This window comes from Conger conger, chromosome 4 (genome assembly GCF_963514075.1).
Source record: "Conger conger chromosome 4, fConCon1.1, whole genome shotgun sequence".
Lineage (NCBI taxonomy): Eukaryota > Metazoa > Chordata > Actinopteri > Anguilliformes > Congridae > Conger > Conger conger.
In genome coordinates, this window is record NC_083763.1 from 65,263,079 (window position 1) to 65,284,999 (window position 21,921).

The 21,921-nt window shown below is 39.6% G+C and overlaps 1 protein-coding gene across 1 annotated transcript; it reads right to left on the bottom strand.

The window, feature by feature from the left end:
* Window positions 1-2,870: 2,870 nt before the first annotated feature.
* LOC133127458 (regulator of G-protein signaling 20) lies at window positions 2,871-14,740 on the bottom strand. The gene is made up of 5 exons (XM_061240375.1): window positions 14,677-14,740; window positions 5,972-6,120; window positions 4,352-4,441; window positions 3,731-3,965; window positions 2,871-3,367 (listed from the first exon to the last, which is right to left on the bottom strand). Exons 2-5 carry the CDS (start codon window positions 6,115-6,117, stop codon window positions 3,179-3,181), a joined length of 660 nt encoding a protein of 219 aa, XP_061096359.1. The 5' UTR covers window positions 6,118-6,120; window positions 14,677-14,740; the 3' UTR covers window positions 2,871-3,178.
* Window positions 14,741-21,921: the final 7,181 nt, after the last annotated feature.

The following is a 21,921-nucleotide window of genomic DNA, read 5'->3' on the forward strand; positions in this document are numbered from 1 at the left end:
TCAGCAGCAGGTATTTGCCGCTCCACTACATTTTGCAGCATTCTGTTTTGTTTACAGATAGGCTAGTTTTAGCAGGAGTGTTCAGTAACTGTGGTTTTCTAGTTGATGGGCAGATCTTAAGCATCTCTTCCCCAATTCGTTCACCAGAGCCTCAGCAGGACGGCTGGGAAAATGTTTCCCTCCATTCTCCAGGTCTGATTGTAGCTGACACATGACCACATTAGCTTGTGTGATTTTATCACAGGAATAAAATGTTAATTATAGCATATGAATTGTAGTCATTCAATAACAGTAATTTTATTGGGTAAAATTCCGGAGGCCAATATTCTATAATTTAATCAGCTACACTGTTGCGTTTCAATTTTTAAATGGGATTTTCATTTAATGCTAATGACTGCAGCATTTTAGATCTAGGGCAGTGTATATGGAGGGCACTGGGGCATTGTGAAATTAATAAAATACAGGTATGGGGCAACATTCCACATTAGCTGTTTTGACTGTAAACAGACAGCTTCTGAGTGTTCTCTACACACAAGATTGTTATTTTCAGTGACTTGAGCGATGGCACTGATATGCTTTTTTGCCATTGTATAAGAAGAAAGGTCATTTATTATCATAGTAGTGAAAGCCCAGTGGTGTGACATGTTTATTTCAGCTATAATCCACAGGGAAGCCAGTCTAAATGAGATGGTCAGAGGGTTGTGAATTTTAATCTTATGCATTATTAATATAGCCTAGAAGCTAACAATGGAATGGTGAATGCAGTATCTCCCCTTTGTAATGCTTCCAGGTGCAGCCACTTCAGTGTTGAATAAGAGGCTCTTCTCATTACCTTCGGTCACAAACATTGCCGACAGCCCCCGATTGGGACCAAGTTCTGCTACTTGTCTTCTCAGATTTTCCCCATGCAATAGCATTGACTTGTTATATCCTGCTCTCTTTGTTAGAATTTACCATTTTACGTTCAAATATGATTTTGTGCGTATCTTACTTTGTCACTTAATTCTATTATTTGGATGATGGGATTCACCCAGTTAACCATGACAACAAATGAAAACTGTTTACATGTAAATATACACAAGCACAGCCACTGTTTCCTGCTCTCTATCAAGGAACCCAAATTGAATATAGAAAACAAATATGCTGTTTCTGCACTACATTTGGCATATTGTACAGAGATGAATGCCACACACAGGTATTTACCTAAAGCAATCCTCAAGAGTTCACCTGTCTCTCTGTGTGCTTTTGTGTCTCTAATGCAAGGCCATGGCTTCTTGGGCTGTCTCATCCCATTGTTCTCAATGTATTCCAAGCCAATAGACAAGGGACTAATGAAGGCTGGATAAAATTGTGCTTTATTATATTTTAAAAGAATTGGAATGCCCACATTTTGTCAATTCAGTGGTAAAATATAAATCAAACATAAACACATACAAGTCATTAAAAATGTATCTCTTTGTAAACTCCAGTTTTAAAAGAAAATTACAATAACAGAAGCATAAAACATTTATAGGCAGTATAACTCCAAACCACAGGTTTAGGTTATTAGGTTATTTGAGGTTGTTCTACTTGATTTTCTCCATCTGCTGAAATTGCACATATCAAGTACATATAGACAAGTGACAGTACCACCCTTTTTACCACCAAAATTGGCAAAACCCTCTTTATCATGTGGATTTCAAAAGATTTAGGATAGAACTTGGTTAACATAGATGTCACAGACTGAATATCAAGGCACTTCCCCAATTGCAGGCTAGCTCTTGTCTTTGAGAATATGGCATGGACTACAGGCAACAAAATCGGTATTGCAAAAGCTTTATAATGCCAAATTTGACAGAATTTGATATGTCAGACACATGGAAATGGAGTATTTTCTTTGATGTCACCACCAGGAAGTGATCTGAGATTATGTCTGGATTGAATGAAGAAATGTATGGCCTATTTTTTAATTTTATTTTTCACCAAATGTCTATATTCTTAGAAATGTTCAAAACTCGCCTTCAAAAGGAGTCCTCATTTTTGTTAACTGCATTCACGTTTTTCCAGTGCCAAAAATGACATAAATATGGAAAGTACAGAGGTCACAGTGATTTATAACTGAACCCTTATTGTTTGATTAACAGATATTTCTCAACTATGCCAGCAGAATATTACAAAAATGGGAACAGAGCTGATGGAAAAAAATAATAATTTTGTTCATTTAAAATACAGAATAAATAATGTCATTTTACAAAGTTTTGCTATTTTAATACATGTAATTGTATGCATATATAGTACAATTTATTTTACATATAACTTTATTCCATTTGTGGCACACAATTACAAATAGTAAAACCACAATAATATGTACACCTAGAATTGCTGTTAAGAACAGAAAAGTGAGCGCAAACTCAAATGTCGAAAAGACAGTCTTCAATCCCTTATGATAGTGAGGTTAAATGTTTACAGTAGTCTTATTTTACCATACCACAATTAACTCCCTTTTTTTAAATATTTGAAAAATGTATGATTGCCAGGTAATTTTGTACCTTCAGCTTATGAAACCTGCTGAAGAGGGTACAAACATTATAAAGCAAAAGGAATATAACCCTTAGAGATGACTTGATACACATCTTTACCTCTTAGTAGAAAAGATGTTACCTTGGCAAGCTTTGATTCTCATACGCAGTTCACAGAAACAGGCAGGCAGGTATATGCCAAAAATTCCCTTTTCTACATTTTATAAGACAAAAACAATATATATATATATATATATATATATATATATATATATATATATATATATTTATACTTTTTTAAGTTGAGGAAATAACTTACCAGAAATATACTATGACTTCAACTTTCACAAATATAGTTCATAACATGCTTTTTTCATTCAAGACAATAATATAAAATGGTGATAAGACAAAAAAAATAAATATATAAAAAATAGAAATAAAATCTCAAAACGCATCTCATATCCTTTGGACTGTCTTGCTTTGTTGATGTGGTAGCTAGCTCGTGGCACTGAGCCCTCAGATGATAAAGTCCAGAGTGAAGGAGGCCAGGCTCAGGCCTACTGTAGATCACTACGGCTGTAAAATCCCTGCGAGGCGCACAGAGGCTCTCTTCCAATAGTCTACTCTAAATCATTTACAAACAAAAATACAATAGTAACAACAATGAAAAAGGACGGGGCCTAAGATTCGGCGGACTGCTCCGACAAGTGTTGAAGCAAACTTGTGTAGGCTGAAGAGTTCATGTAGCGAGGATACGAGTCTCTTTGCATTAGCGTGTATATCTGGAGCTGTGCATCATCGAAGGTGTGGGAGGTTGGCTCCAGCATGTTCCTGTTGATCACTTCTCGAACCCTGGAGTCCAAACTCACCTGGGCAGATAAGAGAAAATGGTCACACTCAGGTAGTGACATTACTAGGTCAACAATGCTCTATGGAATTTCATTGACCCATTGGGCCCTCATTACTCTCAACACAAATGTTCACTGCCGAGAGACTCAACATCCTATGACATAACAGCAACTCAGATCAAAGGCATAAAGACTTTCAAAAATGATATTATATTTTGTTCCTCTTAACCAGGGCAATATCTTTGTTCAATCCAAACCACTTGCGAAGAGGTGATTAATATCTGGAGATAGATTTCAGTGATTTCCCCTGCAAATGTAAAATAGCTTAATCTATAATTATGGAAATTAGTGAAAGCAGTGTGAAATGTAAGTAAGTACACATACCTCTTTAGGTGAAAGGATTGAGACGTAGTCTTCATATATTAGCCGCACTTTTTCCTCTACAACATTTTTGCTTGTCTCCTTTTTGAGGTCTTCGCAGGCTAACCAAAACAGCATGTTTTCTTCGCTGAACTCGGTCCGTAGAAACTCACGGAAGGCATTCCTCCCGGCTGGGCTGTTCATGAGTTTGTCAAAAGACTGTCCCCAGGAGCGAACCTCTTCCACAGTGGGCTTCAGGCTTCAGGAGGCAAGAACAAAACAGTTATGTCTGGACACAGCAGAGACCCATTCCCCAAACATTTTGAAAGTTAGGTAAAGTTATTTTAGATTTTGAGGCACTCTGAGGCACTCTTTTCACAGTTTGCTCTGAGAGAATGAAGAAAATTATGCCTCTGTAATAGGAATACTAAATAATTTACCAATCATATGCATGTGCCTGTAAACAAACAATGACATGGGAAGGATTGAGCACTTCCTGTTACTTGAGCCTCTGCCCTATACTCCTGGTGCCATACAGTGTGGTAAATTGCCCTTGAAGCCCCCTCTCATGATTTGTATGAGCTCTGGCATGAATGGCCTTCTGCTTTGTAGACAGAACGGATCCGAGGCTCTGCAGCAACTGACCTTTCCTCACAGTTAGTGGTCCCCTCTATCTTGACGTCACAGGAGGTCCGCCGGGCACTCTCTGCCCCCTCATCATTCCTAACAGTGAGGCTGCGAGGTAAAAGAAAAATAAATAATCTGATCCCGGAAGAGGCAGAGCAGGACAGAAGTATCCTGTGACAGAACTCCTTTCAAGCTCTCAGAATATCTGACACCGTTTTAGCTCGCTAGTCAGAATCTGAGCATGATGATTTTTCTTGTCCATGGAAAGAGTGCTCTAGTACATGTGTACTGCGTTTGCCCAGCAGAAATACATACATCACACAGCATACATATTTCATTAGAGAACAGGCAAAGCCTGTAAAGCTCCTTCTGGTATGTCCCCAAAATAGCAAAATACATGCTTACACACTCAGGTTAGCTAGCTCTGTTAAACTATGCCCAATTTAAATTTTTAATCCCCTGTAGCATCGAAATGGTAGTCGATCTGTTCACTGAATGTTAAGGCTTGGTATGGCTTTGTGGCAGCATTATCGACATGTCACTGTTTTTTATCCAAGCTCTCACAAACAACCCCTCTAAGACAAAAGAGAACCCAGGGTATATACTCCAATGTAGGAGCTGGATGTAAGCATTAGCATCCTCCAACTCTCTAGGGTCAGCTGTGCCATAATTAAGCACCACAGTGTTCCACTAGGCATAGAAGTCACTTGGCTCTAATGTAATTAAGACCCGGTGAGACTCTATCTCTCTATAGTCATGTTTGTAGCCATGAAACATTTGCAGGATTTTAACAGAGTAAAAAAACTGAGCAAGATTAAAAAACAAAGCAAAATCATGCTATATCAAAATATGCTACACTCTGTACTGTAATTGGAGCTGTGTTACTAAACTGTACCTGATTTAATGTGTTTATTTCTGCCAGCTCGACATTTAACCCACCTGCATTTAATCTTCTATTGAAAGCGGTTCTGTATACTGACCGGACATTTTCACATACTAACAATCCCATGAAATGTTTTTATAACAGCTGCACACATTCACATGGAGGCTTTGAGTAGGTTTTCACACTTTGAGGTTAACCTCACACTGCAGTAGCGCCTATTTTGAGGTACATACATACGTTCATACATGTACATACATACGTAAGCATATATTCATAAGTACATACGTACACATACATACAGTGGGGACCAAAAATGTGAGACCACATTGAAAATCCGGGAGTTATTTTTCATGTAATTGTGGAAATAAACAGAAATTAAAGTTACTTCAAAGCTATGCAAGAACTACTTGAAGACCAAAGAAGAGCAAGAAGCAATACACAATCACCTGACCTCCAACCCATTGAATATTAATAGGAGCGCTTGAAGACTGACAAAAGCCAAGCATTCAGTAACATCACAAGATGCTCTTTGGAATATTGTAAAATAATGTTGGGATAACATGAATGATCAGGTTTTACACAAATTTGTGGAGCCCATGCCAGCTCGAGTTCATGTTGCCATTAAAGCAAAAGGGGGCATGCCAACACTAAGAAATTCTGAAATTCACGTACATTTTTCAAAGATTACTTTTCACTCAAATTGTAATGCTGATAATATCATTTGTATTGAACACTTTGGTCTCTAGTAGACGTACCAGGAGCAGCTGCAGCAGCAGCACCAGCAGAAGCAGCAGGCGTTGGAGCCTCTGTTCCCCGCACTATGCGGCGCCTGGGTGCCGCTCGCCGTTTCCTGCTGCACCGACATCTGCCGCTTGCGCATCTCCATCCGCTCTGATCCCATGAGCTGCAGGAGAGAGCACCACAGCGTCAGGAGAGAGCACGGCATCAGGAGAGAGCACGGCGTCAGGAGAGAGCACCACAGCGTCAGGAGAGAGCACCACAGCGCCAGGAGAGAGCACGGCGTCAGGAGAGAGCACGGTGACAGGAGAGAGCACGGCATCAGGAGAGAGCACCACAGCGTCAGGAGAGAGCACGGCGTCAGGAGAGAGCACGGCGTCAGGAGAGAGCACAGACAGGAGAGAGCACGGCGTCAGGAGAGAGCACAGCGTCAGGAGAGAGCACGGCGACAGGAGAGAGCACGGCGTCAGGAGAGAGCACAGCGTCAGGCTGAGAGCACAGCGTCAGGAGAGAGCACGGCGTCAGGAGAGAGCACGGCGTCAGGAGAGAGCACGGCGTCAGGAGAGAGCACAGCGTCAGGAGAGAGCACCACAGCGTCAGGAGAGAGCACGGCGTCAGGAGAGAGCACAGACAGGAGAGAGCACCACAGCGTCAGGAGAGAGCACAGCGTCAGGAGAGAGCACAGACAGGAGAGAGCACGGCGTCAGCAGAGAGCACAGCGTCAGGAGAGAGCACGGCGTCAGGAGAGAGCACAGCGTCAGGAGAGAGCACGGCGTCAGGAGAGAACACGGCGTCAGGAGAGAGCACAGCGTCAGGAGAGAGCACGGCGTCAGGAGAGAACACGGCGTCAGGAGAGAGCACCACAGCGTCAGGAGAGAGCACGGCGTCAGGAGAGAGCACAGACAGGAGAGAGCACAGCGTCAGGAGAGAGCACAGACAGGAGAGAGCACGGCGTCAGCAGAGAGCACAGCGTCAGGAGAGAGCACGGCGTCAGGAGAGAGCACAGCGTCAGGAGAGAGCACGGCGTCAGGAGAGAGCACGGCGTCAGGAGAGAACACGGCGTCAGGAGAGAGCACGGCATCAGGAGAGAGCACGGCATCAGGAGAGAGCACGGCGTCAGGAGAGAGCACGGCGTCAGGAGAGAGCACGGCGTCAGGAGAGAGCACAGCGTCAGGAGAGAGCACGGCGACAGGAGAGAGCACGGCGTCAGGAGAGAGCACAGCGTCAGGCTGAGAGCACAGCGTCAGGAGAGAGCACGGCGACAGGAGAGAGCACGGCGTCAGGAGAGAGCACGGCGTCAGGAGAGAGCACGGCGACAGGAGAGAGCACGGCGTCAGGAGAGAGCACAGCGTCAGGCTGAGAGCACAGCGTCAGGAGAGAGCACAGCGTCAGGAGAGAGCACAGCGTCAGGCTGAGAGCACAGCGTCAGGAGAGAGCACAGCGTCAGGAGAGAGCACAGCGTCAGGCTGAGAGCACAGCGTCAGGAGAGAGCACGGCGTCAGGAGAGAGCACAGCGTCAGGCTGAGAGCACAGCGTCAGGAGAGAGCACAGCGTCAGGAGAGAGCACAGCGTCAGGCTAAGACAGGAGAGAGCACAGGGCTGAGACAGGATAGAGCACAGGGCTGAGACAGGATAGAGCACAGGGCTGAGACAGGAGAGAGCACAGGGCTGAGACAGGAGAGAGCACAGGGCTGAGACAGGATAGAGCACAGGGCTGAGACAGGAGACAGCACAGGGCTGAGACAGGAGACAGCACAGGCCTGAGACAGGAGAGAGCACAGGGCTGAGACAGGAGAGAGCACAGCGTCTGAGACAGGAGAGATACAGTCACAAATACAGTCATACTTATAAACTAGACAAATGTAACTGTCACTATTCAGGACTTTATTCCCCTCATAATTATAAATAAAGTGGAGTGCAAATAAAGATTAATTTCAGTTGGTTTTAATGAGATGAGGAACAACAGCGAGGCCATTTGGCTCCCAGATACATTAGACAATAGGAAGCATGTAAAAGAAAAATAATGATACTACAATTTTGTATCACCATGTAGAAGGAGGTTTTGTGCATTATTTAACAATCCTTAATTAAATCTAAATGAGACACACATGAAGTCCATTGAGACATTATGAGCATGTGTAAGCCTGTGGGGAAATGGACATGATCAAATTAATTGACATAATACTTAATAAACCACTTGATAAAGGTTTACATAGATAATCCACTATAGATAATAGCAGCACTAAAATGTTATTTGCTGATTTAGAATGCGTATTTCTTTCATAATTTGTGAAAAGAACAGGTGTCTAGCTTACAAAATGAGGTTCATTGTTTCTATATTTACACACGACTCACAAACACCAGCAGGTGCCATGATAATCATGGAAACACAATCCCATCAAACCATTATATGGTGTCATACCAAAATATTTCTGATTTCTTAACCATAATCATGATAATGTATATGATTTCTGAATCTATAGCTAGAATCTGAATCTATCACATAGTTCCTTCCCCATTTTCAATTGCCAAATTTGTACAACTTTTTGAATATGTTCAAGAGGAAACAACCGTATACAATATATTAATAATGGCTCAAATTATTCAAATTGATGTATTATATGCATAATGGGGTGCTGTTGATTTATGTGAAAAAAAAAAAAAAAAAAAACATCTGTTAGACACATGAAAGTGCTCCAAACCAGCTTCCACTGGTCTCAAAACAGATGCAGCCATTTTAAGTTATCAATGCCTTCTGGCATGATACCTAAATGCACGGATGCTTTTATGTGAGGCACTTGTGTTATGAATCATACATACTGTACTACCCACTCATGTTATAAATGAACATAGTGATTCTAGCAGTGCACTCCTTTGCTTCAAGTCTTATATCTCAACTCTTAATGTTAGTATATGGCACATTCTCACTTTGATTAAGCAGCTTCTAGAATATCAAAAGGCCCAGTACCTTCTAAAGATTTCCTCTATACTAATCCTACAAGCCAAGGTATCCAATTTAACCTTCATGCTAACAATATCTAACTTCCTTCATAGGCCTTTCAGCCACCTCACTCTGGGTTTACATTCTGGTAGGACCTTGAGTTGCTTACTTAGGTCAGCCATATTGGCAGACCCCATCAAAACCTCACACCAAATGAGTTCATACGATTGATGCAACTTGAGGATTATGACACAATTGAGGAATCTTATGGATACAGTGAATCCAGGTTTTATTTTTTTTGCTCAACATATTGCACCCACCTGCAAAGAGTCTACTTAACAGCACTTGGACATATGTTGGGCAAGCAGCACACTGCACTCATTGCACACTGGATTTATTGTGCTATAACTCGCTGCTACTCATTACTCACCAAAGACAGGAAAACAGGGCATAAAACTAATCCCATCACCAGCCATTGTTACACAGATTTAGTCTGTTACACAGACTCTATTCTCCATGATCATGTTTAAAACCTTCCTCTTGTCCCTTAAAGCTGTGCCTAGTGAAACCTCTACCGTGATCCTCTACGCTCTGACATGTCTTCTCTGAGGGGCCTTTATATCTATCCCGAAAACACATCCAAGAACAACGCTGCAGGTTTAGGCAGTTCAGTTATGGAATCCTTTAACCAAAGCCATCTGAGAGCCAAAGTCTATAATCTATTAATTCAAATAACAGCTACAGCTGTACAACTGTGTCATAAACTTCAGGGATTATCATCCTATTCCAGAGACCCACAGACCCAGGGATATGTTCAGGCAAAAAGTAATTTAGCAATAACTAAATCACAGACTAAACTATACGATGGCACCCAGTTGAGCGCATATCTCTGCCAACAATATGCAGTTGTCAAGATATACCAGTTTCACATATCGGATATTCACAAGTCGATAATTTCTTCCATGCCCTTTACTTCAGGAGATGCATACATTTTCAAAACCATATCTGAAATCAGGCATGAGTTATGGCTGTTTAAATTCGAGCCACAGTTAAGCATTTTAATCGGTTATTCCAAAACCATGTCGCCAGTCAGCACTATATTTGATCAATGGCCAGAAATTAGTTCTTCACCACCCGCTGCTGATTGGCACAGAGTGTTGTGTTGTTATGTGAGAGCATTAAGAAGTTACTATGTACTGTATGCCATCTTGTGAGAAGCCACACCCACTGCCACACCGGCTTTGGCCAATCGGTGTCACAAAGTTTCATGCAAATGCATTCCATTCATAGCTCTTGCAGACATCCTGCTATAGACAAACAGATGGATGGAATGGGGTGAAAACATTACCATTGTCAATTCTACTGGCAGAGGTAATTAAACCAGTTTAGCCACCCCTGCCTCCTTATTACTCATAGAAAGAATGATGGAAACCATATCACAATGCAGAAACTTCAAGACTACATTTGAAATGCTTGCTCTATCAAAATATGCTACATGATTCTGCTTTGTTTTTCAATCTTGCATAGTACACATGTGCTACATATTAAATACCTGCTTTAAAATATGTTGCACAAATGTATATTTATTGCACATCCCTTACCATAAAGGTGTGTATACTGACAGAAAGAAAACTACACCAGTAGAAACATTGACGGCATGACAATATTAAGGATCACACAGCACAATTTCTTCAGCTAATTTTTACATCCATTATTTTTAATGATCTAAATTTTCCTTCCCCAGTGAATGAAAATGAGATAAAATTAGAGACAGGAAAAAAGAAATAAACGGCGCCCATGGTGGAATCCTCAGAGATTAATTAGATGTACACACGTCCACCTGGTTACTCACGTGTAACACAACTCAAGGAGGTAAACAAAGGCTAGGGGTCACCCTGCTGCAAAGATGCAGTACTCACTAACACTGCATAGTCAACAAACTAATAGAGGCACCCCTTTTGGTGAAGTAGAGTGCTTCCACGTTACTTGTAAGCGTGGTACTGCATATCCGTTGTAGCAGGGGTTACATATTGTACCATACCAGAAATGGTATGTTACAATTCTGTTATGTAATTATGTTATGTAAATTCATTTTTTGCCTGCAAAGTCACAAATCTTCCTGGAATCATGTACTAAAACCAACATTACTTGACTTTACTTCATCACTGGCCTGTGTCTCTTTGAAACAACTTGCCTAAATTTGTTTATCAATACAAATGTCTCAATGTTTATTTGTGATGATTCTAAGAGTCCATCCATGTTTTCATAAACATCCCAGAGTAACTAAATTGGATTCAACTTCTCTTTTCACACCATGTCCATGCTTGTTTTACCATCATTTTCTATTTTTTCTCACTTAAAACCTATTCCTCCTGTTCCTATGAATAAACCATTGCCTCTTTTAATCCAAAGATGTGTTCCATTTGTCAACAGAGGTAATATTTACTGCTATTAAATATTTTATATTTAACTACGTGTATGTGGATCTGCACGGTCATTGAGTATACATTCATTATTACAAATAAAAGTGATATGTACAGTACATGATAATTAGGACATGACTTAATACATGATTATCATTATGATGCTGCTATCAAAATATACTCAATGGCCACGTTGTTTGGGGTACCTATCCATAGTACAGGTACTGGATTGGGCCAGATTTTCCCATTTTGCCTCCAGAACACCATGCACCAGTGGCACCAGTTGAAATGATGCGTGATTTGTGACTTTATTCTGCTGAAAGCATGCATTTAAAAAATAAACGGATGCACATTGTCAGCAACAATGCTTAGGTACAGTATGCTGTGGCATCGATATGATGGTCAACTGGTATTAAGGGGCCGAATGTGTGCCAAGAACCCCCCCCCCCCCCCCCCAACACCATTGCACCACCACCAGCCTGCACTGTTGACACAACCATCTGTATGTTGCAACAGGAATCAAGATTCATCAGACCAGGTAATGTTTTTCCAATCTTAAATCATCTAGTGATTGTGTGTCCACTGTAGCCTCATCTTCCTATTATAAGTGGACAGGATTGGAACCCAGCATCGTCTCTGATGTAGCCCATCCACTTTAAGGATTAATGTGAGTTCCCAGATGCTCTTCTACACACCGTTTGCTGGATGTTAGTTTATCACACCATTCTCTGTAAACTATAGACCGTAGTGTGTGAAAATCGCAGGGAGGCATCTGTTTCTGAGATGCTGGAACCACCATGTTTGGTAACAAGGATCCTACTACAGTCAAAGTCACTTACATTATGTGTCTTGCCCATTCTAATGTTTGGTCAAACAACTAAACCTCTTCACCATGTCAGCATGCTTTATATACTGAGTTTTAGCCACTGACATTAGCTTCTAATGTCTTATTATTCTGTGATTCGAGGCTACATGTTCTGACATTTGCTGGCATGCTACAGTTGGTTGATATGACTATTTAAATTGGAGATTTGATCAGTACAGCAAGCCAAATTATTTCATATAAAGTAGATTGAGCATTTCATTTTCAAGGCCATCAACTAGTTGCAAGGAACTTATTTGGTCTTTGATCTGCAGAGTTTGCAGCATTGTCAATGATCGTACATCCTGTCAGAGAGGAGGGGCCTGACAACTGCACTGCTAAAGAGGAGATTAATGAACTGGTGGAGAGAGGTCAGTGAATTCTATGACAGCAGTTGGAATTGCTAACAGCTATCTCTCGAGGGCTTTTATACTCATGTGAATGTCAAAATAAGACAGGTGTTTTTGTTTTGCTTCTTATTTTAAACAAATATATTGTTTGTATTTTAGTGTGTGTGTGTGTGTGTGTGAGAGAGAGAGAGAGAGAGAGAGAGAGAGAGAGAGAGAGAGAGAGAGAGAAAGAGCGAAAGAAAAAGCATGAGAGAGAGAGAGAGAGAGAGAGAGAGAGATGCTCTCAAAAGCAAATAAAATAATTAGAGGTCCCAAATGGCTTGTTAGTTTGCCCTTGTGGAATGTACTAGTGAAAGGAAACCCTCAGACATTGCAAAGTGTGTGAAAAAGTAGCCTAATGTAGTGATGCAATAAAACTTCTAATTCAGAAAGGGGCAATTCCATCAAAGCAATACTGGGGTGAACTGTTTAATGTCCTGCTGCAAGGTGAAATGCCAACCCATGCATTTTGAGGCCTTTGTCTGGATCTGAGCAGATACATGCCCAAGCAATAACACTACCCCCAGCATGTTTCACAGACAAGAATAGTGCATTGGATCATGAGCAGCTCCCTTCTTTCTTACGAGCACTTTGGTACAGGTTAATATTTGTCTCATCTGTCCTTAAGACTTTGGTCCAGAACTATAGTTTTTTTCATGTACTTTCCAGAAAACTCTAACCTGGCTCTTCTGCACTTCAGTCTTCAGGCAAGTGGATTGTATCCCGTGGTGAACTCTCCGAGATTATGCAGGTGTAGACTTCTCTTCATGATAGTCTTTGAAACATCTAAGCCTACATCCTGCTGGAGAGTGTTCTTGATCTGTTTGACAGTTGAAAGGGTTTTTTTTTTCACAATTGAAAGTATTCTTTGGTCATCCACTGCAGTGGTCTTCCATGCATGGTCCACCACATCTTTTGCTATAGCTGAGCTCACCAGTACAATATTGCATCCTAACAATGTATCATGCAGTTGTTTTTGACAGACCCAGTGTTTTGTATCTGATTGATGTATTCATGATGGCTTTACTGGAATTGACAGTAAAGCAGGCCATCATGTTGAGAGACAGCAACAGACTCCAAATGCATTCCACACATAGAATGTGTCCAATTACTTTTGCTCCTGTACAATTGAGGTACTGTATAAAATGGGCTGTAAGCCCTACACTGATCTCTGCACATGGCTGTAAGTACCCTCAAATTAAACCTGACAGTCTGCACTTTATCCTTATATGCATCAATTTATTTCAAATCTGATGACTGGAGTACAGAGCCAAAACAACAGAAAGTGTGTCACAGTCAAAATTCTATATAAGCCTAAGCCTATATAGAACATATGATGATATTCGAAAATAATACTTGACACCTCCAGATATTATACATTTCTATGAACGATGATGGTCTCCGCAGTATCAAAATGGGCACAGCCAATACGTTCCAGAGAAAATCGTATTATATGTGATCATTTTCACTACACATGACATCAAACTTGCCCATACTGGTTGGCAACAGTAGCAAAAAGACAGTTACAGTAGGTACTGATTTCACAGTGGGGGACGACAGTGGAAGTAAAGGCGTTGCTCATGAATCAAAATGCGAGCATCAATGTTTCGCATGCAACCGTGGTATACATTAGCCAATGCCAAATAGAAGCTTATCCTAAAAATATTTTAAAACTGAAGGAGCAGTCGTCGAAAACAATGCTTAAACACCTAAACATACCATAGAAAAGGCTGCATATCTATTTATATCCAGCAAAGCAGATGTGTCACAAAATAATTTTGTCCATCCCTGTCGTTAGATTCTTAGAATTTTAGCCAAATATAATTGCAAAAAAAGACAATTAACGCAGCCGAGGTAAGATTTTCCACTTTGTACGAAACCGAGCCATTAAACGAATAGCACTACCATGAAATCATTAGAAAGTAATCCATGAAGAGGTGCTAGCTAGCAACAATACAGATCCATCGTCCAGGGCAACCACTGAAAATGTATTATTTGCCTTGTGCTCGATCACACAGAAATAAACAATTACGGTTAATATTATAATAATTATTTGTTTCCACTCCACGCTAGCATATCTGTCTAAGATGCATCCCAAGGTACTTACAATTTCACCATGTATGCCAGTTCGACGTAAATCTTTGCCTTGATTACATCCGTTGGCACTAGGGTTTTCAGAGACCGGCTGCTAAGTATCCATGCGCATGCGTCTCAGGCTCCCCCACTAGTAGCACGACTACTAGTAGTAGTATTAATAGTAGTAATAGTAATAGATATTATAGTAGTGTATTAGTTGTAATCAGGGCCATGTTGAGACCTTTTGACGGGCAGGTGCTCAAAGTGAGAAGCAGGGCGCACCAGCTATTACATAATTCATTTTACCAAAGTGATTGAATGAAAATGACAGCAGCAATAATAAGACAAATAATACTAATATTAATTTCTGATCAAAGTCCCATCGGTTATGACGCAAAAGCACCCTTCCCACCCCAATTAGTCAGGACTGACATATTTTATATACAGTGCAGGTCATACGTTTTTTTACAGAGCCACAATTTTTGGCTCTGTAAACCAGAATTTTGGATTAGAAATGACACAATGAATACGAAGTGCTCACCCATATCAGGTGATCTGTGTAGCCCTTTTTATATAGTCCGTTTAGTTTAGGGAATTAACGGTATAAATGAACATAATCTGAAAAAAAGTCAAAATGTTTAGTCCTGATTGCAAATCCTTTGTATTTGATGAGTACCTGAAGTATGTGACCCATAGCCATCACCACACACTAGGTATCTTGCCTGGTGATGTTCTGCCAGGCCTGTACTGCAGCCATCTTCAGTTCCTGTTTGTTTCTGGTACGTTTTGCCTTCAGTATTGTCTGCAGCAAATTAAATGCATTTTACATCACTTCAGTTATCCAGGGCAGTGGTCTTCTGCTGTCCAGGTCACTTGCTGCTGAGCATGATCTTTCCTAACAATGTATCAAACAGTTGATTCTGAAATGGCAAATGTTTTGGCTATGTTGCTTATCTATTGATTCTGATTTTCCAGCCACAGTATGGCCTGCTTTCCTGACAATAACATGTATTTGGTTCATGTTGTGAGACAACAGCAATAGACTCCAAATGTAAATGCAACACGTATAATCAAGTCTATACCTTTTGTTCGCTTTATTATGCCCGAACTAACGATGTAAATACACAAGTAGCCAAGAAACAACTGAGCAGCCATTATGTTAATTTGTCCAGTTACTTTTGCTCCCCTGCAATATGGGGCTAAGTATAAAAGGACTGTAATTCCACCACGGATCACCCAATATCGATGCTAAATGCGCCGAAATTAAAGCTGACAGTCTGCACTTTAACCTCCTAGTCATTGTTTTATTTCAAAGCCAATGTGCCGCAGTACTGAGCCAAAACAGTCACCGTCAAAATACGCACTGCACGGTATATGTAGATCCTGAATACGGTAAGAACTCGTGTGCTAGCTCTTGGACAACTGTTTAATAAATGCTTGCCTTAGCATCAGATTTGAGAATAGTTGAATTAACGCTTAATTGTGTAACTAGTCGTAACACGTTTTTGCGAGTTCAGTTTAAAGCTAATGATAATTTTCTCACGAGGCTCACGAGATGTATCCGAGAGCATTGCTTGTTTGATCATGCATTCGTTTATGCTTTTAAAGCAATTTTGTTGTTTGAACAAACAAACAAGCAAAAAAATACACCCAAGGACATCTCTCTGGAGTATTTAGAAAGTCTCTCCCCTGGCATGAAGCGGCCGGTTGGACGTCTTAGCACGCCCATGAATCGATACCTGGATGCGTTTCAAGTCCTGTTTCCTGCGGCTCCCTGGAGACTTCTAAAAGTTTGACTATCGAAAATCAAAACCACACAAGCGAAATATACTGGTGGTTTTTTTATTGGGTTTTTTAAATTAAGTGATGATATGAAGTTATTCATATTAATATGATGATGATGATGATGACGATGATGATGATGATGATGATGATGATGATGATTATTATTATTATTATTATTATTATTATTATTATTATTATTATTATTATTATTAACTGTGCATTGATTATGAGTTCATCAATTGAAGCATAAAAAATGAAACCTAACACATTCATAGAAAATAATTAAGCAGACACACACATACTATGTGCTTGTATTGTCAGTTGTGATCACGAGAATGAGCTGACTGAGCATTTTTTACAGTGCGCCAATAACCTTGTTATACCACTCATTTCATTAGTTTTTATGGATACATACGGACATGGGTAATATACATTTTTAATTGAGTAATTTTGGTAGTAAACTAAATGTATCCAGACTGTAAAATCTGTCAGCATAAAGCTTAATTATGTTTGTTACAACAAGAGGAGTGAAAATGAGAATGAGTGGATAGAAGAAGGACACTAAAATACATTTACTATTTCCTGCCAGGGTAATGGATGGTCTGTCAGAATGTGAATAAAGGACCACTGACAAACCAGTCTCCACTAGATGGCAGTAAATAACTATATATTTCAGGATTCCTTTTGAACGTTCCCGTTTTCTTATTGCCACAGTTCCTCTAATTGCTGTGGGTACTTTCCTTTAATAACATTGCATTCAAACAAAGTTTTCTATTATTCTGTGTATGAAGCCACATCCAGACAGCCTCTCGGAGTACCAGACAAAAGATATATTCATTCTGCCCTCTCTGACCTTGTATTTTACCAATTGTGAGGCTCTTTTTCAACTCCATTGACCTCTGGACTCATTTCCAGATGGGTATGAGTGAAATTGAAACCTTGTGTGCGAGTGCTTCCTGAGATCCCAGACTGCCACATCTATAGCACTCCACCAAGGAGACTGGAGGCCACTGCAAGGGTCTGCCCAGGAGTGCACAAAGAATCTAACAAAGAATACAGCAATGGAAAGTTGTAAAAAATATATATAATATAACTAACTTAATAGAATTGTCAAAATCTTAAATCATAATTGTGTACGCTTAAAAGTAAAGACACATACATGCACACACTCACACATCCACACACACACACACACTGGGATTCTTCAACTCATACGATTCCAGATTCCCAGTCAAAGATACATCAAATATAGCAAGCACAAACAATTCTCCCAACAGACTTATTGAGAGTCAAGTGCAATGTTTTCTGAATGCATTAAAATAAAAAGCAAAATAAAGAATAATACTTCCAACAGTTGTTGGAGAGACACAACCACAACACTCATTCAGCAGCATTCAGAGTTCTGAGAAAGCCAATCAAGGTAATTGAAACAGCTCCATATTGCCTGAAAAGGTTACAAGGTACTCCACATTGATTGTAATTCTGCATTCAGCGTCTCTTCCATAATTACATGTGAAGATGGTTCCTAGCACTCTGTTGAGTAATGTTTTTTTTTATCAGCTGGGCACCAGAGCCAAGATCCTAGAGACAGGACTAAAATTGTGGCGTCAAACAATAGATTTCCCATTCAGTGTTGTCCTTTGCTTATGAGATTTAAATAGAGGCAGTAACACAAATTTTCTCCATCTTGACAATGGCAAGCACAGGGGCTTTTCAATGTTTTAAATGACATGGTTCGAACAGTCCTGAAAGTCAATACAGAAGTGTCATTATAAGAACATGATGACTTAGATTCAACATGACAATGGGGTTTTAATCTCAGTTAATGCACATGCTTATTTGTCCATCTATATTAATTGATTCATTGATCTGTGGTCTGAACGCAGAACTTTGAAAAGCACAAAGAAAAAATGATGTCTTAGAGTATGTTTTGCTTGTTTAAAAATTCCACTAATTTGGCTAGTCAAGTTGACTGTGAGCCTTATAAAATTTGATATTTGTGGCGCTTTGCTAGTTTGCTAATATATCTTACCTTTTTCCTATTTTCTAAAGCTTCATTTCATGCATTTAACTTATATTTCATTTGGGAGGACCAATTAAAGTATCTTTACAAACATCACCTAACACATACATAAACTTCTACTTCCAGCAAATTATGAAGTCTCTGTTTAAAGATGGGTCTTGGTTTGACTGTGTAGAACAGAAGAAGGATTCAGACTGATTTGAGATCACATTCTCTTCAGTCTGTTACTCTTGATTTTAATTTTAAATATTTCACTGGCTAATTAAGACTAATTAAATATTCTGCTGCTGTAGCCTATCTACTTAGAGGTTTGACACGTAGTGTGTTCAGAGATGCTCTTCTACACTATTGTAATGCGTGGTTATTTGCATTGCTGTCAACTTCCTGATGGCTTCAGTCTGGCCCTTCTCCATTGACCTCTCTCATTAACAACACATTTCTGCCCGCAGAACTGCTGCTCACTGGATGTTTTTTTGTTTTTCTCACTAGTCTGATTAAACTCAAGAGACCGTTGTGCATGAAAATCCGAGGAGATCAGCAGTTACAGAAATATTCAAACTGAGTATGGCACCAACAATCATGTCATGGTCGAAATCACTGAAGTCACATTTTCCCCCAATTCTGATGGTTGATCTGAATATTAACTGAAGCTCCTGACCTGTATCTTCATGACTGTATGCATTGCACTGCTGCCACATGATTGGCTGATTAGATAATTGTATTAATAAGTAGATGTCCAGGTGCTCCAGGTGCCACTGTATACATGTATATGTGATTTGAGCAAAAATAAGATAAACAAGAGTGGATGACATCATATGAAGGCATCAAAGGCATCTTTCTTAAAATCTTCTACTTCAGCTGTACAATGCACACAGTCTCTTGTTTCCTGGCAACTGGTTCATAGACTTGCAAAAATAATGTTTCAATTATAGAAATATGAGGAAGGCAGCGAGAGAAACCTTCCGCAATAAGGTCATTTTGCTGCATTTGCTAATGCCCGGTCAATCTGGCAAATACATCTGTAACAAGATTTGTGAGAGTAAGATGTTTCTAACCAAATATATATTGACCTTTTTATCACATATAAAATTCACTCATTTTGTGAGGTTTCAATTATACCTGTAATCTCTTCCATTTAATAATTTCATGTATTTGTTTATTTTATAGGGGTAAATGCATTTTAATTTTGGAGCATTGTTCAATGGAACTATCACATGCATTGTATCAAAATGCTGCAAAGTATGTGCTATATATTCTGCATATTCTTACTATGTGCATGCTCTACTGTATTGTTATGTATTATTATATTATTTGCTAATGACTTATTTTTACTGATCCTAACCCTTTTAATATTTTTATTATGTTTTTCATAAACACTTAAATACAAGTATATACTGTTCACTGTGTAAATTCTTCCAGCACATTCCAACTATTTTGCATCTATAGGAAAGAGAGCAGGAGATTTCAAGGAGCTGAAAAGTCAGCTTGTCCTTGGTCATAGCTTCATTTGTTTGTTTTTTCCTCGCAAGACTCCCTTTTCAATGGAAAGGCCCTCCATTGTCTGACAACCTTCAGCACTGTTCTTAATCTGCACGAGCTGCCTCCCTCTGCAGTCGATACTGAGAGCAAATTCTTCAAATGAATGCCAAGGTCAGTGTTCCCACCTGAGGAAAACCAAGCTCTACTTTCAACTCTTCAAACTTAGCAGGGACAGAGATTTAGTTGCTGGTTAATATTGTAGCAGAGCAGCAATTCTTAAAACAAGCATGAATCATTCAGTGGGGTGAACTGAGAGGGGATAGAATATGCGCTATGCATTTTTGTTGCATCTCAGTGCATCTGTCACTCTTGTAAGGTTGCAATGCAATGCATCTCGAGGTATCTGGAAAGGCACACCATCTTTTCCAATCATAAAATATTGCAATTTTACATTTAGTAAGTCCACTGTTATAAAAATCAGAAAAAAGAAAAATGCAGTATTCTTTCTTCACCAATATTTCAATTATCATAAGTGCATTTTTGCGGTGTGAATTGCAAGTCCCCAAATAACAATAACTATTTATTTGTCATGCTATCTGACTGTTAGGGTAGTCTGGTCAGCACAATGCATGTAGAGGCGAAAATGAACGAGAGTAGATAACTAGTTATTATGAAATTAAGTACTTATGTCTATACCTTCATATACTGAATGTTTGTTTGCTTTTGTATTACTCTGTACTGTTTGAGCAAATAGGTTACTAATTTCACTTGCAAATAATTGATACCAATTCAGTTTAATTTGATGCAAAAATAAGTCATTGTGAATACAGAAAAGTACAGACACTTGCACATCCATTCCTAAACAATGATACCCACAACCTACTTTCAAAGAAAGAAACCTGTAAACTCAAACAAAAACATAAAAAATAAATCCAGCTGACCTTCTTTATTTCTATTCTCTCAATTTCATGGTACAGTAGTTTCGACCAAATCTGATTTAACTCCAAAGCTGAAGTTGCAAATATGACACAAGGAAAATGATAAATGAAAGTAATCAAAATATGCTGCAGACAGCCAACATCTATGCCTTTCTGTTTGGTGTATTGTGCTATAATATATACACAAGCAATATTAAAATGATGTATCTGTCACTCTTTCCGTTATAAGCACACAGCCTGTCTGGTATGAATTGACAGGTGGTTACCACCATGTCAAACTGACTTTCTATTTAATGGGCCAGCGGAGGCCATTGCATGTTAATCAACTCATGTTATGTTGTATAAAAACACACAAACTCTATGTTGTATTTAAGGCCACACAAGGGGAATGTTTTACTTAATAAGCTAATCAGCATATTAGCACTCACTATCAACCAGTACATTGAGCTGAAGTACTGTGATTTATGTTTTTTGAATTGTAATTTCGATCAAGAAAATATTTTATTGGTAGCTGTAAAAATGAAACTGCCTGTAACTCATAATAAAAATGCAGTCTGAGTAGCTAAACAAGATGGATGGAGTTTATCATAACCAAATACATTAATCCAGTGAAGGTTTTGCATACAGTAATTGTACTGTAGGCAACATATTGTAAATATATTACTATAACAAACTATCAACATGTCTGTTTTTCTGTTATGTCTCAATATGTTTACAAATTGTATGGTAAAGTAAGTAGCACTTTGATACAAGTGACATAAAATTAGTCTGAAGTAGGCTATTGTCAGTGCATCAAATGTTCAACAAGCTTATTTCAGGGGGCATGATAATTATTGTCGACTGTTCACGTATACGTTAAGGATCCCATAGCCTACATTGTTACCCGAATGCCACCACAGAATTAATCTACTGGGGATTTAGGTGGTGCCACGGAAAAAGAATACTGATAGTGTCCACGCCAGGGATACCTTCTTGATCAGTTCACACTTCACACATTTAGGCCTGCGAATAATGACGCCAGGGACTTGTTTTCTATGCGGTGAAGTGATTA

Coding starts and splice junctions, on each gene's coding strand:
- LOC133127458 (XM_061240375.1), bottom strand. CDS start 6,117: ATGGGATCAGAGCGGATGGAGATGCGCAAGCGGCAGATGTCGGTGCAG. Junction 4,442..5,971: donor TGCTGCTGCAGCTGCTCCTG/GTACGTCTACTA, acceptor TTTACCTCGCAG/CCTCACTGTTAGGAATGATG. Junction 3,368..3,730: donor CAATCCTTTCACCTAAAGAG/GTATGTGTACTT, acceptor TTATCTGCCCAG/GTGAGTTTGGACTCCAGGGT.